This window comes from Bison bison, unplaced genomic scaffold, assembly GCF_000754665.1.
Source record: "Bison bison bison isolate TAMUID 2011002044 unplaced genomic scaffold, Bison_UMD1.0 scf7180017864517, whole genome shotgun sequence".
NCBI classification, from domain to species: domain Eukaryota; kingdom Metazoa; phylum Chordata; class Mammalia; order Artiodactyla; family Bovidae; genus Bison; species Bison bison.
Window position 1 is genome coordinate 8,147,095 of NW_011495070.1, and position 19,551 is coordinate 8,166,645.

Here is a 19,551-nt window from a genome sequence, read left to right on the forward strand (position 1 = left end):
ATTAAGTGCTCGGCATAAACTGCATGTTTTGTTTAAATTCCATTTAATTCCTTTCTCCTGGTTCTATTTATGCCTTACCGGCTACTCTTTTTCTGTCACATCGTCTCTATCTTGAATCCCTGGGGAGCTCCAGGGCTCAGTCTTTAGACCTCTACACACCACATCCTAGGGACTCCCCTCACTGTTTGCGATCTCTATTGTTCACACCCTGGTCCAAACCACTGTTGTCTCTCCCAGAGGCTTAAAAAAAAAACCACAGTGTGACGGTTGAGAGTTAAGTTTCACTGGGTACAAAATGAGGGCTATAGCCTGGGAGACAACATTTCAGATAGCGCTGAGAAACTGCTCCTAAGAGGTAGGGGGAAGGTCAGTATATTTCATTTCAGTGACAGGGGAGTACATACAATCAAGCATATATTTTTTTGCAGAAAGTTTCTGCTAGTCTCACAAAGGTGATAAAGTCATGTGGAGCAGACATCACCGTGATGGAATTTAGTGCTTTTCTAGATATGAGATGCATGAATTTGGCTCCTAAAATCAGCTCCTGAAAATATCTGACCTGTTTTGCCAGTTTCCCAGAGCACAGAGTACCTCATTTCTGCCCTCCACCCTGAACTCCTTTCAAGTGTTGAAGGTCAGCAGCTGCAGCAGCTCACAATTTAATCCTTGCAGAGGCGGATGGCGTGTGTGTGTGTGTGTGTGTGTGTGTGTGTGTGTGTCCAACTCCTGTGGCCCCATAGACGGTAGCCCACCAGGCTCCTCTGTCCGTGGGATTCTCCAGGCAAGAATACTGGAGTGGGTTGCCATTTCCTCCACCAGGGATCTTCCTAACCCAGGGTTGAATGCACATCAGCTGCATTGGCAGGGAGATTTTTTTTTTTTAACCACTAAGCCATCTGGGACGTGGTTTTAGAAGTGGTCCTTCTAAAACCTGAGCCTTGACACTACTCCCTTGCTCACAACTCCAGAATTCTCACAGCTCACTTGGAGTCAAATTCCAGGTCTCACCAATGATTCCAAGCCCTATACCCCTCCCCCTCCCTCAGCTACCTCTCTGGTCAGCCGCCAACACCCTTTTCTCACCGCCGCAGACACAGTGGCCTCTTATTGCTCCTCTTTTCGAGGAGCAGTAATTATGGCAGTTCCACTGCCAGCCAGGGCCTGTGCAGCAGCCCCTTCTGTGCCTGGAAATCGTTTCCTTCGGACACAACTTGCTGGCTCCCCCAGGTCATTTGTGTCTCTGCTAGATGTCACTTCACAGACACACGAACCCAAGAGAAACAGCACGTGCCCACCCTTTTAACCTGCGTTCTTTCTTACTTGACTCTGCCATGGCCTGCCTCTCATCCCTCACTATGAGGGCACAGACTGTGTCCTCCAGAATGGAGGACAGATACTGATTCTCAGCAAGTGCTCAACAGGTATTTACTGGACACACTGAATCCTGGGGATAATTTCAGGAAGTAAATGCTCTTCCTAGCTCCATTTCAGAGATGAGGGAACAGAAGCTTAACAAAAATCATCAACTTGCCCAAGTTCACGGAGCTGTGGTGGTAAAGCCCAGTTTGAACACAGGCTGTCTGATTCTAGAATCTGTACCCTTGGAAGAATCGCCAGGGGTTCATCTCCCTGACTTGCTGCAGAGAACAGTCAGTGTTCAATAAGGTCTTGAGTTGCCAGATTCAGTGAATAAAATATAGGAGATACAGGATGTCCAGTTAAACCTTTAACTCAGATAAACAAGAGTGATCATTTCAGTATGTCCCACGCAATGTCAGTCTTTTCTGTATCTTATCTGACAACACCAGAAATGGCATCTCTCTACAGGTTGTTCCACATGGTGGACTCTGAACCATATAATTGATAATTTCCCCAAATTGGAGTCAACAGTGAAAAACCCTACCCTTCTAATGCTTTCTATTTCTATCTATTCAATATGTTTTTCCTGTTTTGAATGAGAATTGCCTTTCGACTCAGGTGTTCCTTCCCTATAGTTAAGAGTATACTGACATCTTAGAACTTAGACCAGTTACTTAGAACTTTCATCACTTAATATGATTGGACGGTCTTGATCTACAAATGCAGGGTTTATGGATGAATTTTCCCATCTCCAGAGAAGTGTCTTCTCCAGACCAAGTCAGAATCCTCTCCACTCTAAAGAAAGATATGGCAATGACCGCCACTTAGAAGTCAGAATTCACAAGTTGTTAGTAGGAGCTGCCACTAGTGATGAAAAATGTCATACTTAATTCACTCTGGGTTAAATCCTCAGGTGGGATTAAAACTCCCAAGAAAGGTAACTGTTTTGATCCTCACAGAAGAATGGAAAGCATCCTCTACAGAGCTCACGCTGAGGATGGAGGGGTGGGTTTACCTCAAACCAGGACACAGTGTGCTTTTGATCAACCAAGAGACATTACCTATGAGACAGAAGGAAACTATTCTTGCGCTGCAACTGGCAGGGACATTAACGATGACATGTCATTGGTCATCCTTACAGTAACCTTGTGAGTTAGTACTCTTACTTCCATGTCTCAGACGAGAAAACTGAGGTTCAGAGAGGTTCTATGAGCTACCCAGAGTCCCACAGGGGCTGCACTGCAATTTAAGGTTCAGTCATTGGTTTTATAACTCCAGCACCTACTTTTCCAGCATTCTAGAAAAGGGTTCCAGATAGGTTCTTCTTTGTCTTTGGGTAGAAGAGAACGTAAATTTTGGAGCTAGACAAAATTTGATTCAAATTCATTTTCTTTTACTAATTATCTGTGTGACTTTGGGCAATTCAGTCAAGTCTTCTGAATCATAGTTTCTTCCTCTGCACAAGGAGACCCCAAAACTGTCCTTGTAGATTGCCCTTAGAGATAAAGATACATTAATATAAAGTACTGGTAACAGTAACTCACAGTAAACATTGGCTTGGTGATCTCTACAAATTGCTAAAAAACAAGTTGGGTTTCTCAGGTGGCTTAGTGGTAAAAAATCCACCTGCCGGTGCAGGAGGCACAGGTTCTATCCTTGGGTTAGGAAGATCCCCCTTGGAGAAGGAAAGGGCAACCCACTCCAGTATCCTTGCTTGGAAAATCCCATGGACAGAGGGGCCTGGCGGGCTACAGTCTACGGGGTCGGACATGCTGTAGTGACTAAACAACAAAAAGAGTTACTTCCCCTAAGCCTGACCTTCAAAGAGCCCTCTATATTTTGTATTTAATTAATATCTGTTCCTTAACTAGAAACTAGACCTTGCAGTTTGCCAGGCAGGTCCAGGGACTGGCCATAATCAGACACAATGGAATACATATAATGGCCCTTCCATCGGGAGCAAACAGTCCCAACCTAAAAGGAAACCATAAACTCCCAAGTTCCTGCCTAGCTATTTCCAGAGGATTGCTAAAGGAAAATGGGTTATGAGGAGGACTGGGCCGTGATCTCCTCTCCCCTGCCCCTTCGCCTTTTTGGAGGGGCTCTGACAGAATGAAATTCTGAAAAGAGCAGACAAACAATGGCTGAGTAGATCCTCTCTCTTTCCAGTGGCTGTTGGGGGCCTTGCAAATCAATTAGTGGTTTCAAGACTTCCCACTAACCAGCCTCTACTGGCCCCACTGACCTCATGTCCATATGTACACCTACAAGTCCATCCACATTCTATCCAGACACACCCCTTGGCTCTGGCTTTAATGCTGGGGAGCTTGTGTTTGCCTCCTGCTTCTGCCACTTTCTGTGTGCCTTGGGAGAACTGACTCAACCTCTCTCAACGTACATTTTAACCTTAAAATGTGTGAACATGGACCTAGTGGGGCTATCGATGAAGCACCTGGCACCTGGCCCACACGAGGTGGGTTCTCCATGAGTGACAGGTGTTATCACCAAAATTAATAAGCCCAACACATTAATCTGACCTTTCAAACTGTCTGTCCTTCTGCAAAAACTCCTCCTCGTGTTTGATCAGCCACCTCCTTTCCCCACCGCAGCTCAGTTCAGTCTCTCAGTCATGTCCAACTCTTGGCAACCCCATGGACTGCAGCACGCCAGTCTTCCCTGTCCATCACCAACTCCTGGAGCTTGCCCAAACTCATGTTCATTGAGTCGGTGATGCCATCCAACCACCTCATCCTCTGTCATCCCCTTGCTTAACATTTCTCAAATGCTCTGGGTGGGCTATCTTGAACATGAAGAAACTCTGAGGTGCTCCCATGCCTGCCATAAGTCTGCTATTAATGTGCTCTCTGTCTTCCAGGAGGCTCATCGCAGTCTATGGATTAAACCTGAAGGCTGGGGCTTTATCTACCATGTCTGTGTGTCTAACAAAATGGCACACAGGGCCCAAACAGAAGAAAATTGTCTCTCAAACTGCCCCTCCTTCCAGGAGGGGCTTGGGAGAACTTCACGATGCGTGAGATTTCTGCTATGAGGCATTTATGAAGACAGTTATCACATCTACTCATCAGGAGAAAGGTGATTGACCTGCAGCATCCTGGGATCTCAAGGCTGAACGTGCTTTCGGTATTCTTCCTACTTATCTATTTTCCTGGCTAACTATCCTGAAGCACAGAAAGCAAGGAGTCACCTGCTTCAGAACACTGTTGTCTGTCGTATAACCGGGTTAAAATCCACCTGGGCGTCTAGTGGCCCCATTCTGCATCTAGGGCAGTGACTCTCAGCCCCCACCGGGCTCCAGAATCACCTGGGAACTTTTGAAAAATATTTCTTCTCAGGTGTCATACCAAGATACAAAGGTAACTGGTCTAGAAGGGAGCCTAAGAATTTATATTTTTAAAAGCTTGGCTTAAAAAAAAATTTTTTTTAAGGGATTTGAATGCTCAGGCAGAATTGAGGACCACTGAAAGAGATGGGAATAGCAGACTACCTGACCTGCCTCTTGAGAAATCTGTATGCAGGTCAGGAGGCAACAGTTAGAACTGGACATGGAACAACAGACTGGTTTCAAATAGGAAAAGGAGTTCGTCAAGGCTGTATATTCTCACTCTGCTTATTTAACTTATATGCAGAGTACATCATGAGAAATGCTGGACTGGAAGAAGCACAAGCTGGAATCAAGATTGCCAGGAGAAATATCACCTCATATATGCAGATGACACCACCCTTATGGCAGAAAGTGAAGAGGAACTCAAAAGCCTCTTGATGAAAGTGAAAGAGGAGAATGAAAAAGTTGGCTTAAAGCTCAACATTCAGAAAACGAAGATCATGGCATCTGGTCCCATCACTTCATGGGAACTAGATGGGGAAACAGTGGAAGCAGTGTCAGACTTTATTTTTTTGGGCTCCAAAATCACTGCAGATGGTGACTGCAGCCATGAAATTAAAAGACGCTTACTCCTTGGAAGAAAAGTTATAACCAACCTAGATAGTATATTCAAAAGCAGAGACATTACTTTGCCAACAAAGGTCCGTCTAGTCAAAGCTATGGTTTTTCCTGTGGTCACATATGGATGTGAGAGTTGGACTGTGAAGAAGGCTGAGTGCCGAAGAATTGATGCTTTTGAACTGTGGTGTTGGAGAAGACTTGAGAGTCCCTTGGACTGCAAGGAGATCCAACCAGTCCATTCTGAAGGATATTAGCCCTTGGATTTCTTTGGAAGGAATGATGCTAAAGCTGAAATTCCAGTATTTTGGCCACCTCATGAGAAGAGTTGACTCACTGGAAAAGACTGATGCTGGGAGGGATTGGGGGCAGGAGGAGAAGGGGACGACAGAGGATGAGATGGCTGGATGGCATCACTGACTCGACGGACGTGAGTCTGAGTGAACTCCGGGAGTCGATGATAGACAGGGAGGCCTGGCGTGCTGCGGTTCATGGGGTCGCAAAGAGTGGGACACGACTGAGCGACTGAACTGAACTGAACTGAACTGAATCTAATAGGAGATGGAAAAACAAAAAAGGAAAGGCAAGACTTTGCGGTGCTGTCTTTAGGATGACCTATTAAGGTAATGGGGATTTCCCAGGTGGCACTAGTGGTAAATTACCCTCCTGCCAATGCAGGAGACCTAAGAGACGTGAGCTCAATCCCTGAGTTGGGGAGATCCCCTGGAGGAGGGCATGGCAACCCACTCCAGTATTCTTGCCAGGAGAATCTCAAGGACAGAGGAGGCCGGCAGGCTACAATCCATGCGATTTCACAGACTCAGACATGACTGAAGCGACTTGGCAAGTGCACACAGATAAGGCATTGGGAAGGCACTGGAGGCTTATTAGTAGGGCGGTGCCACTAAGCAGAGAAAACAAAAAGCAAACCATTGTGCATTGAAAGAGCAGGTGATGTAGGCATTGGTAAAAATAAACAAGGTTGTCTTCCCAGGCAGAGGAAGGAAACTATGGGTGTGTCCTGAGATAGGGCTCTTGGCAGCCTGAGGGGCGCCATCAGGGACCAGACAGACAGGAAGGAAAAGGACACCAGCTCTGGTCTTGCTTCCATCTCCACTCCTTCCCATTAAAACGGGCCACGTGCTGACTTCAGCAAGACCTTAGCTTATCTGTTGTGAAGAACAAAGCTGAGTTTCTACATACCAAGCTTTATTACTTGGGTCTAGAATTCTCTTCACAATAAAGGTTTCGGGGGATGCCTTTAGAAAAACAACCCACAGCTATAATAATGACTATTGCTGTCAGTCATATGGGCTCTTTTTCTGGAAAAATAATCTTTCAACATTTCTGATGGAGGACTGTTAAAAGTCCTGGGGCAGTGATTTTTTTTAAAAATGCATTATGATAATAACCAGTTTTGGAGACAGTGAAGTGAAACAGACATTCTTAACCTCTACTAGTGAAAATTTAAATCAGGAAAATCTATACAGAAACTGCACAGGGTGTGCCAGGAGCTTGGAAATAATTCATACTTTTTGATCTACTACTGGAAATCTATTCCTAAGAATGGACTCTAAGAAAAAAGTCAGAGATGTATTATTTGTGTAGAAACTTTTATATAATATATAGTATCATACGTATTATATACACATAATAATACCATACAAATTTGCCAATATGGTACTGAAAATTTGGAAGCAACCTAAGTAAATATCCAACGAAAGGGACCAGCTAAATAAGTCTTGGCATCTCATTAAAGCAGAATACTAACAATCTATGAAAACCTGCAAACAAACAATATATTAAATATCAGAGAATGTTCATCATGTATTTTAAGTAAAAAACGGAAAGTTACAAAGCACTTTTAAGCAGATACTTGTACTTAAGTATAAATTGCAAATATGAAAACATACTGGAGGGAGATAAGGTGAGATGCTCACAGGATACAGTTTTTCTTTCACATGTGTTCAGTCTCTACATTATTTTACAATAAGCATGCGTTACTTTTATGATACTAAAAACATACCCGAAATGTTTTCTTTTTAATATGTATGGAGTGCTAACAAAAATTTTCTGAAATAATAAACTATCAGCCTTTCTTCTATTTTGAGTTTAGGGCACACATTTCTGAAAAGGTGTCTGGATCCATACCAATTTTTTTTAAAAGCACCTATTTTTTTTTTTTTTATTTCTCTTTAAGAGAGATTTTCTGACCTCAGCCAGAGGTCACCATCTCTCCAGTATACAGGCTGCTGCTAGCTGGAATGCTGACAATCACCAGGTACATGATCCCAAAACATCTGGAGAGGGCCTGGTGTGCTCAGCGAAACATTCACACTCTTCCTTAATGATCAGGAAATGAACAAACCACAAGTATTATGGGTCCTGAGTCCTGGAATGCCAAAAACCACGAGTGCTATGAGGTACCCAGCGCCACTGGCTCTTTTGTGGATTCAGGACCAGATCTGGGGTAATTGTGGACCGGAACATACCTTCCCCAACCCGGGCCGAGCAATCTGAGAGGAGTCCCAGGAGTCTGGCTCTTCTCAGGAGGCAAGAGTATCCTATGCATCCCCCACATAAGAGGACTGGCTCGTCTGCTTCCCAGGAGACCCAAGGACTTGGCATGAGCACAGGAGGGTCAACCTCCCCATGCCTGCTTTCAACAGCCCCTCCTCAACCCACCCAGAGCTGAAATCAAGCTGCTGCTTGATCAGCCTACGAGGTGGGCAAAGCCAAGAGTCGGAGGCCTGAGCGGGTCATGCAACTGCTCCGTGGTGTTTGGCCCATTCATTCGGTGGCCCTCTCTGGAGCTCGAAGCTGTCAGCTGGTGGGGAGTTGCTTGCTTTGACAACCAGTTCTCAGAACCAGGAGGGAAGCAGGGACACCCTGGGTTAGCAACGGAAGCGTGTGGCACACATCCAGCGGAGGCCCTCTGAGCATGCAGAGTGTTGTGAGCCCAGGCAGACCTACCTCATAGGAAGTTCTGATGAGTCTGAAAATGTCAACCTCAGGATAGGGCTCCACGTCATCACTGAGCAGGGAGTGGAGGTGAGGGATGGGGGGCAGCGTGCTGTCTTTATTGGTCACGCTGTCCAAATACCTGAAGAAGAAAGGAATCCGGAGTCACTGGGAGGCGAATCCAGAATTCTCCGTTTACAGCTGTCCACCTATTTTCTGCAAACTCTGCATATCAGAAGACTAGAATTTCCTTAAGAGTGAATGAAAATCCCTTCACTTCTTTTTAAAATTTTATTATTATTTTTAAACTGAAGTATAGTTAATCGTCTTTACTTCCAAAGACAAAGAATAATAATAATAAAAAAATCCTCAATCACACAGAGAAGTGGGTCCTATGATAACCATCAGGGCATATAAGACTCACAGAACCAAGGAGAAAGGCAGATGGAAGGTACAGATAAGAAAGCCCAGGGTGAGAAATACCTTCCCAAAACGGTCATAGCCTCCCCGTCGTCCTTGCAGTTCAAAAGCTTGTCTACGTTTGCATCGAGCACAGCCAGGGCCAACTGGAATATCACTTTGATTCCTTCATAGAAGAAACAGTCGACAACCACCACTGCGCTCTCAAAGGGCATCACGCTGAGAAAAAGGGTGAGGAACCAGGACAGGGAGATGGTGGAGATCACGCCCAGGTCCTGCATGCAGTCATACAGCTGCGGGACATAGTCCCGGGCCAGCTCCTCGAAGACACCCTGGTCCACCAGCGCACCTGCAGCGGGGCAGATGCAAAAGGTCACGCGTTAACCAACAGCACCTTCTCACAAATGAACCTAAGCCACTAGCTTGGCGAAAATAATCCAGTTGACAACTGCTACTGAGACAGAACTCTAATCGCTACGTTACTAGACGAAGGTATCAGCACAACCAAGTCACCAGATGAGTTCTGACTGCATCTTCTCTTTCTGGGGCCTTCCTCCCCTGCTTCTTGATCATAAAAGAGCAATAACATCACGCCTCTAAGAGCTGTGGAAAAGGTCAACTTACGAGATTTCCTTGACACACAATTATTTTGCTGGCAACATGATGTTTGGCTAGGCATGAAATATACATCTAAGTAGGTTCATTTCTTGGCAAACTCTTAAAGAAAAAAACCACTCTTCTGGATGCTTGGTCCCCATAAAGGAATTGTTTCTTTAAATAACTGTTTGGTTCCCCCCAACCCCTACCCCCGCAAAGTATAAGCATTCCAGCTGTACACATTCATGATCAACTTCCTGACGTTTCTGGAGAGTATTTCCAATCAATCAAGTTACTGTGCAAAAGTTTAGAAATGAAGACAGAACATAAGAGGAGAGCATAAAGTACACCTTTTGCTATACTAGCAATGAAAAGCTTGTCTTGCTAAAATGAATGTCTAACACTGGAGGGGATTATGCAGAGAGACACCAATAATTTATTTAAATGCTCACCATCACTGGTGAGCGATGAACTGGTGAAACCAGTTCTGAAAAATACCTTAGAAACTGAGCTCTGAATATATTTTTATATGCTATTCTGCCCACTCCTTTTCTGAATCCTTCTGCTTTCCACAGATTCCAAGCTCTTCATGAAAGTACTATTAAACCTTTGGGGACTGGTGATCTGTGTGCCTGGTGTAGCTCTCACATGCCACAGACACCCACATTGAGTGTTTTCTAAGCAGTGAGACGTATATTCTTTCCATGGGGAGAAGCTCCACGGTGCTCCTTTGTGTACAATCCATACTGATCCAAGCCCTCTTATTCCCATTTTGGGAAACTGGAGTTGTCTGACACTCTTTTGGCTGATAGTGACTGGAAATGGGGTTATAGCTGGTTTCCTGGTTCTAGAAACATTTTCCTGATGAGATAAGGGTTATAAATTAATTGCATCCTCACGTACCAACCACCCTGGTGTTGTAGTAATCAGGGAGCATGCGTTCACACAAAGCCACCAGCAGCCAGAAAGCTTCCTCCTCTTTGGCATAAAGCAGCAGCACCGATGTGACAATGTTCATGGCCTAAAGGGATGAAAGAAGATGTCATCAGATACATTTAAAACACATCAGACACATTTTAACATATGAGCACCTTTGTTAACCTGAGAAACGACTGAGTTAGTCCCAAAGGAGCCAGCAGACTTTTTCCACAAAAGAACAGATAATAAACGTGTAAAGGCTTTACATACACACATTCTTCTGGGTTTTGTTTTGTTTACAACTTTAAAAAAATGTAAAAACCCTTAGAGCTTCACCCTGCTAAGTGTTTTGCTTTTGTTTGTTGTTTTGTGTGTGTGTTTTTTTTTTTTTTGCCTGTTAACTGTTAAGGGCTCCATGAACACCAATATGCACCAAGGACTGAGCCCCCCATGACCACAGATCCTCATTCAAAAACTATGTCCAAAGCCTATTTGACAAAGCTTTCAACCTATTAGTCTCAGTGTTTGTAATCCTTAATCCGGTGAGGTGAATATTTCCCTTTTAATCTTCCGTAATTGTTTCTATCACCAAGTACGCATGGCTTGAGGCACTCTTCAGGGAACAATGAAACCTTTCAAAGTTGGAGTCCTCGCCCATTATTTCTATCTGGATAAGGATGGTAGTGATAAGTAAAAGGGGTTTAATTCTAAAGTAACCTACTTTATTAAAAGATATTATCAGCTAGCTCATAAGCACTCCAGGCTCAACTACTTTAATAGTCCTCTTAATTAATAAGGAGAAGATCAAAAGATAAATATGAACTCTATTATATTAGAAGCCAGCTCCCTCCTGTACTTCTTTTGATCCTGGAGAAACCGGTAAATGTTCATCAGATTCCTACAATATAAATGTCAAAAAAGGAATTTTGGTCTAATAGGCTCTTCCTTGTAAGCCTGACTCAATAGGTTCCCAAGTCTATTGAAATCTTTAAAGAAGATTTTATAGAAATCATTTAAATTTTTTATAGAAATAAAACAATTTTATATAAATTTTTTAATATAAATTTCTTTATAGAAATCATTAAAATTCCACTTGAGAATTAACCTGCCTACTACATGATCATGGTCATGGCTGGTTTCTTTGTCATTCAGTCAAGGTAAGTTTCTTTTGAGGTTCTACTTGGTAACAGGCTCTGGACTAAGTATTGGGGAAAAGGAGGGGGCACAGCGGTGAAAAATCTCACAGGGCATAAATCCAGGGGTCAGAGAGATAAAAGAGATGTAAAAGTTGATTAATCAATTTGGAGGTATATTTTAAATTAACTACTATCAAAAAGATAAAATGTACAGGGAGACCTGTGATATGTGTGTGTGTGTGTCTGTGTCTGTGTGTGTCTGTGTGTGTGTGCACGCACGGTATTCAGGTTTCAAGGAAGTAAGCCTGCTTTAGGTTTCAACTAGATGGTCAAAGAAGGTCTCTCTGGGTACATATGTAGCCTTTCAATCTAAAGACACTATCTTAGAGCTTTCCAAATTGTGCTATCCATACTAACATATACAAGCAATCATTGTGGCTGGTATATGGGTAACATTTTTTAATACTGAATTACACATTTATTTTAGTGGGCCTTAAAATATAGCCATAGCATATAAGAGCTACATTCTCAAGGAAATTAATTGCTTAGGAGTTGCAAAGGGTAGGAGCACTGGGGAACCCAGAATGCAGAATTAAAGGCTTGGTGCCCAGATATGCTCATGACCAGTGAGTGACCAGCCAGGCCACCAGATGGTGGTGGATCCAGAAAGGGCACTCTTATCCCTTGGCTCCTCTGCTCAGTGCAGTATTTCTCTGCTCTGGGAGAGCACGCTTCCCCGAGTACATCTGACAAGGTCCAAAAACATTTAGTTGTCACAAGTGGGGAGCACTGGCATTTCGTGAGAAGACGTTATTAAACATGTTATTAAGCAGGAATGTCACTAAACATTCTCCAAAGCACAGGACAGCCCCACACAAAGAATTATTCAGTCCACAATGCCAACAGTACCAAGGTCGAGAGACCCTGGTACAGTAATTGCTCTCTTAACCATAAAGCCTTTCTTCTTTTTAAATAAATACTTATTTATTTGGCTGTACCGGGTCTTAGCGACAGCATACAGGATCTAGTTCCCTAACCAGGGATCCAACCCGGGCCCCCTGGGGGTGTGGAATCTTAGCCACTGGACCCACCAGGGAAGTCCCCCATAAAGCCTTTCTTATTACTTACCGGCTGGCAGAACACATTTTTTTTTTTTTTAAAGTCTTACCCATCTGTGACATTCACCTGGCAATACCCAATGTTAGGATTTCGAAAAGCATAAGCTGTCAAGACTCTCCTCAGAGCCGCAATGCCCATTTCGTTTTGGAAAGCGGGGTGTTCTGGAAGGGAGCGGTGCAGGTCCCTCTCAATCTCCTCCGTGGCGAGGTTGTACTTCCCCATGGACTTCTCCACGAGGTCCTCATAGTAGCCAGGGTGGGTGGCCTTCTCGTTGATGGCACCTGGGAAACACCAGACGGACCCAGCATCAGAAAGTGGGAGCCCCGGCCTTGGCTGCCTGACCCGGCGCCTTCACCTTCCTCCTGTGAGGACCTGTGTGTCACAGCCACAGCCCGGCTGTAACTTCAATCCCGGCCCCTTCCCTCTTCCTGCTCCACTGGAAGCCGGCAGCTTAAAAACTCCCCTGTTCGCTATGATCCCCTGGAGAAGAGAACGGCTACCCACTCCAGTATTCTTGCCTGGAGAGTCCCATGGATGGAGGAGCCTGCTGAGCTACAGTCCATGGGATCGCGGAGAGTTGACCACGACTGAGTGATTCTCTATCTCTCTCTCTCTCACACACACACTCTATGATATCACTTATACGTGAAGCCTAAACAAGAGTACAAATGACCTTAGATACAGAACAGAAACAGGCTCACAGACACAGACAACAAACTCATGGTTACCAAAGTGGGGAAGAAGATGGGAGAGGGACAAATTACAGAATGGGATTAACAGATACAAACTGCTAGTCATACAACAGGTTAAGTAGCAAGGATTTACTGTATATAGCACAGGGCATTATAGTCAATGTCTTGTAATAACCTGTAAGGCAAAATAATCAGAAAAAAAGACAACTGGATGGTTATGCTGTGTGCCTGAAACTAACAGTACTGTTAAACTATGCTTCAATAAAAAAAATAATAATGCATTTTTTAAAAACCTCCCTACAAACCTCCCTACACACACACAAACAAAAAACCCTCCCTAAAGGTAGAGGCTTCCAACCTAGAAACTGTGTTCCAAGGAACTTCCACAGACAGCCCAAAGGGGCTGCTCACACAAGAACAGGGAAGTGGGCAGAGAAAGTCAAGCTGAAGCTGAAGCCGTCTCAGTTCTCCAACCAAGCAGCCTTGCTTGCATTTTATCAGGGTTTTCCTTATGATTTCACGTGAAAAGGAGGCATTGTCTCTCAAAACAAGTTTAAAAACTGAAATTATGAAGGGCTCACAAAGAGCCATACTGAAGAGTAGGAGGAAGGATGAAGAGGGATTTTCAGAATTGCAGGGGGCAGGGAGCATGTTCCTGGCAGTGAGGAGCCACTGCTGTGGAGGGGAGCTCCTCGGTGCGGGGTGGGAGGACGCAGAGGTGGGCAAGAACCACTGCTGTGACATAGCTGCAGGTTATGATTCTTAAAGCCAGACAAACCCTGGACGCAAGCACTTAACTATAAATCTAGTTAAATATAATTTATGCAAGTATAAGGTGTATGTACACATATACATATATACAAATATGTACATATAAAAATACACACATATATATGTACATATTATATAATTAAATAAGTTCTTATAGGTTAAATATGTGTATATATATACACAGGCTTCCCAGATGGCATAGTGTTTTAAGAATCCACCTGCCAATACAGGAGTCTCGGCTTTGATCTCTGGGTCCAGAAGATCCCCTGGAGTAGGAAGTGGCAACCCACTCCAGTATTCCTGCCTGGAGAATCCCGTGGACAGAGGAGCCTGGCGGGCTGCAGTCCATGAGGTTGCAAAGAGTCAGACACGACTGAAGCGACTCAGCACACACGCATATGTACAGACACACACATATGTAATGAGAGGGTAAATTGATTTGTACTTCACTGATTAGGGATTAGACCCCTGGGCTGAGGTGGGGGTTACATATTTGAAATAGCCCTGAGGCACGATGGAAGGCTGAGGGCAGCCCCGGGGCTCCCCACACTCTGGAGGGGTGCTCCCTCTCCAGCCCCGCCGTACCTGACAGCAGCAGCCAGAGCTCCCCGCGCATGCTCTCAGGGACACCCTTCAGCACCAGCTCCCGGGTCTTTTCTGTGCGGTACATGCAGACCCCTTGCCCGTACTCCGCAAAGTGAATCTTCCAGGCCTGCTCTTTCAAAAACTCTTTGGCCTGAAAGGGATGACGTAGCATCATTACACCCAAAGTACTTCAAGAATGGTAAGGACAAGTTTGACGGAAAGTCAGAACATTTTCCCTGGAGAATGGAGCTGGTAAGTTCTGGACAGAATTCATGAGAACAAAGAACTCAGATTTTCTGAAGACCTTCTGTGACCTGACTCATATACCAGAGCCTGTGGATCTGCCATGAAACTTTCTGGCCCAGAGTCAGAATGCCACTTACCTGAGATGGGTCAGGAGAATGCAAATGTTACTTACGGCTTTATGTCTACCCCTCCAAGTGAAACAGAGTGGATGTTTGCTAAATGTGGCCTGAGACCTTATGTACTTACTTGTTGGTTACTTAAACAACGGTTAAAAAACAAAAATGAAAAATGTCACCTGCATATAGAAATATATGACCCATCTCCTTTCACAATGAAGCCACTCTGAAACCCGATGACATACAAATATGTCATTGTATGTTATATTTATATGTCCTTTGTATTTTTAAAAAAATATCCTTCCCTTGTAGGAAACTGTCCAGTGATGTATTGATGGGTTTATTTTAAAAGATTTTTAAAAAACATTCCTGTTCTAATACAGAAAGTTCGGGGCAAGAGGAGGTGGCACTCACCAATTTCGGGTTGAACTCCTCAGGAGACCGCCGCCGATACATGGTCATCAGGGTCTGTGTGGCTGTGGGGACACTGTTGCCGTTGAGGTTGAACTGGCGCTCGCCATCGGCATCGGAGCTGGTGCTCCTCTGGGGACTGGAGGAAACGAGGCTGCTGGGCCGAGAATACACCTGCCAACGCAGAGAGTAACACGAGGCGGGGACGATTTGAGCTGCAGAATCTACTTCTTCAACATTCTCTGCTCCGCCTTTCTGTGCTCAGTCGTGTCTGACTCTTGGAGACCCCATGGACTGTAGTCCGCCAGGCTCCTCTGTCCACGGGATTATCCAGGCAGGAACACTGGAGTGGGTTGTCATTTTCCCGATCCAGGGACCAAACTCCATGTCTCCTGTGTCTCCTGCATTGGCAGGCAGGTTCTTTACCACCAAACCACCTGACTGTCCTCCGGACAGACACTAATAGCCTCACCATGGTTCCCAAGAGATGTCTTGCTAGGTGATGTAGCAGGAGGAAGTCCACAAGCCAGCATTTTGGTGAGAATTAGATGGGATCATGGGCCACAGGGCTTCGATGCTACCAGTAGGTTTCCTCTGTATTTTATTTTTTGGCTGTGCCCCATAGCATGAAGTTTCCCAATCAGGGATCGAACCTGCATCCCCTTCATTGGAGGCACGGAGTCTTAACCACTGGATCACCAGGGAAATGCCTCCTCTGTATTTTAGATTCATTTTTACAACAAACTGGTTGGAAACTTATCTCTCTGATTAGTATGCATGCAAAGCGTGACGTGGTTGAGCCAACTGCTGATGGGACCACCTTCCTCGCCTCCTATCTAGTTTCTGGTGCCTCAAAAATGCCCACAGAAACTTGGAGCAGGTAAACAGGAGCTTGCCAGCTTTACAACGTATTTTCACTGCAAGTCATTCTATCACTTGAGCTAATCATGTATCTTTCAGGGCCCAGTTTCCCTGGATGTGGATTCAGAGCCTAATTCAATAGGGACACAATTCATATTGTATCATAATAAAATCATCCTAATAATGTTGTGTTTCAGGTTTGAGACTTTACTGAGTGACCTCTGTATAATTCCCAACAGAGTCACTTAGACCAGAGTCACCTGCTATGTAATCAGGACAAATCACTTCATAACGCCTTCAATGGTGAAAGAAGAGGGTGAGACTAGATGTCCAATTCTATGATCCTAAATACAAACACCATGAGATTTAAATGAGATGTCTGCTCTGGACATCAGAGTAGTTGGTTCATCTCAGCACAGCTGCAAAGCTTCAAGATCAAACAAAACAGACCAGGAGGTGAACACTCCCCAGGGAAGAGAAATAGGATGAACCAACCCTGCAGGTGCCTTCCACTGACCTCATCATCCGAACTGTTGTAGCTTCCTGCGAATTCCTTGTCTGAGTATATTTTGGAGGTCGTCTGCTGCAGGAAGTCAGAGATCCTCTGCACCAGAAAGTCTCTATCCTTCAAGTTGGCAAAGAGAAAGGTCATCCTGTTCCTGGTGCTGATGGACAGGGGACTGGGGAGCACACTGGAGCTGTCTGCCTTCTCTACAATCGTCACCTGAAAAGAAAAGAGGCCACCAAGAGCATTACTTCCCAGGGATCACCTGGCAGCAACCTCTGAGCTCTGAAGATGCTGAGCACTGAAGAAAGAAGACCATGCTTTTCAATCTCGGCAGGAACCTCCGTATTTTATTGAGGCAAGTTGAGATTCTTGAATGGTGTCCCAATAAAAGAAAACAGCTCAGAATAAATGAAACTGGAACCGGAATTATCTTGCTGGTAGTTATAAATCGAGAGTGAGTCCCCATCCCAGCCCCAGGAGACATCTGGCAACATCTAGAGGCACTTCTGGTAGTCCCAAGTGGAGGGTACCACGGGCATCTCACAGGTGGAAGTCAAGGATGATGCTAAACATTTGGCATTGCACAGGACCCAAGTCAGCCCACCCCCAACACACTAAGGCCCAAGACGTCAACAGCGCCAAGGCTGGGAAACCTTGTTGGAAGGAATTCCTTGACTTTCATTAAAATTTCATGGAACTTTAAGAGGGAGGACTCTTAGCTGGTGCTTCATCTGTAAGAGAGAGAAACAACCCATGATACTGGGTCCTTTTATTAGCTTAATGTGGATATGGCTTTTAAAACACCACCAATCCTTCAAACGTCTGGTTTAGACCCCAGGGCTTTGCATTCCTCACCTCTTACCACTTCAAAGTTTTAAAGGCTTGAATCTGAGCAGACATGACATAAACAGCTTACCTGCAACCCTGTCTGCACGGGTTGACTGTGTGTGTGTGTGCATTTGTGCATACTAGTGCGTGTAGCAAAGTAAGTACCACATCAGGAGAAAAGTAGAAACAGGGGGCATGTGCTTCAGCTTTGAAATGATGGCATATATTTGCTGGTTTATAAAAGGATTTTCATCAACTGGAAACTAAGATAAATGGATTACAATTCTTTAGCACATTAGGAAGAAAAATCTCAAGGCCAGCTCTAGATAAATGGTTTATTTGCAGCGGCGCTGACTGTGTACTTAAGAGTTTAGTTTCTTTCCCATCTTCATTTCCACATGTAAGCAGTCTAGACAGGTTCAACTTCAACCTCTTCATCAGCATTTTCATGTGAAAGACATTTCCTCTGAGCAGAACTTTAAAAACCTCTCTCCCTTTCAAGGCTAAGTAACCTACTGGAATTGCCTAAAAAGTTGCATGGTCACAGGTGCAAAACAGGTATTAGTGGGGTTCATAAAGGGGAAAACTGCAGGACCTGAGTTCTGTTCTCAGCTTTTATAAACATGTACAAGTTAGATATATATTCATACATTTTTAAAGGAATATTCTGAGATACCTAGAGTTGTACCTAAGAGTTTTTTCCTCCAATGCTAAAGAAGCTAGAGAAATTGGCGGGGAGAGGTGGAAACCAACTTCTTTATCATGAAAAGGATTTTCCCATGATACTTCAGACATAGAGTTAACAATGCTTATTTTAAAAGACCGAAAAAAAAATCCTTTTTTCCCAACAGATTGTTTATGATTCTTTTAGTCACCAGGCATCTGCAATTAATTGCAGATGCCAAGAGGATGAAAGGTTCAAGTTCTGCACCTAAAACATAGATTCTATGTGCTCGTGAGGAAATCAAGCATGAAGTCCAGTATCTACCAGGATCATGAAGCAACAGCAAGAAAGTGCCTACAGAAACCCTAGGAAGTGTCCCACAGGTTAGCACGTATTTTTCACTGACAAATGAGTTCTAGTAGAATTCTACCCCTGCCTCCAGGAAAGGGTAATAGCACCACTGGAATGTTCTACACAATAATGAGACACATTTTCATCACCAACTACAATTGTAAGATAGCTTCAATTCAATCAAATCTTGGTGTTTCATATGGAACATTTTACAAGGTAATTTATAATTGAAAAAAAGAAGAGAGACTGCATCTAGAAATCCTAATGTGGACTCTCATCACTTTATCTTCTTGCTGCTAGTTCAGACTTTTCTTTAAAATCTATAGCAACACGGTTCTGTGCAAACATTTAACATGTGTTGATTTACTCTACCTTAAGTCTGCATACAGAATGTATGTTAACAATCTCCAGTCAATATTTCCACTTATTTATAAAAAATTAAACACAACAGCAATCCCGAGTCTTCACAATTCTAAAAGGAGCTGTTCCAAGGAGAATGCAAGGTTCCTTGAGGCTCCTACTGATCGATCAGCTTAACTCAGTTCATGGAGAGATCACTCTCTTCTCAAACAGACCCCGATGGAGGGTGGGAGCCCTGTCCTAGTGCATTTTTGTCATTATATAACCTAGAGTAGGAATAAACGCAAGTGCTTTGCTTCTTCCATTAGTTGGGGTTTAGGATTTACCATTAATATATCTCAGTGATTCACTGGAGTAAAGAAAGAGCACTGCTGTCTCATTGGGGGTTTCTTTCAAGCCGCACCCTCCAACCACAACACACTTTACTTCTAAATGCCACCCATACTATCCTCCCCCGTCTGACTTATCCTGAAATATGCCTGAATTATCTCCCCTTACTACTTGTTAGGGAAAACTAGGAAGCACAAGATGGGCTGAGGGTATTAACCATCAATCTCCTAACTCCATCAAGCTCTCATGATCCTATTGTAGATCACACTGAAATGTACACAGAGCCCCTGAACTGAACCCAGAGGAGGGGAGCAGGAGAGCTGATATGGGATGGCAGCCTCCAGCCACTCTGTTCCT

General features: G+C 44.2%; 1 protein-coding gene across 1 annotated transcript in view; it reads right to left on the bottom strand.

The window, feature by feature from the left end:
- TBC1D9 (TBC1 domain family, member 9 (with GRAM domain)) overlaps positions 1-19,551 on the bottom strand; it is a gene marked incomplete at its 5' end in the record, with an annotated part of 135,646 nt that overhangs the window by 29,808 nt on the left and 86,287 nt on the right. Inside the window, 7 exons of the mRNA XM_010830316.1 lie at positions 8,294-8,423; positions 8,765-9,050; positions 10,202-10,319; positions 12,538-12,752; positions 14,520-14,670; positions 15,296-15,466; positions 16,671-16,877. Coding sequence (XP_010828618.1) covers positions 8,294-8,423; positions 8,765-9,050; positions 10,202-10,319; positions 12,538-12,752; positions 14,520-14,670; positions 15,296-15,466; positions 16,671-16,877 — 1,278 coding nt within the window. The remainder of the gene's footprint in view (positions 1-8,293; positions 8,424-8,764; positions 9,051-10,201; positions 10,320-12,537; positions 12,753-14,519; positions 14,671-15,295; positions 15,467-16,670; positions 16,878-19,551) is intronic.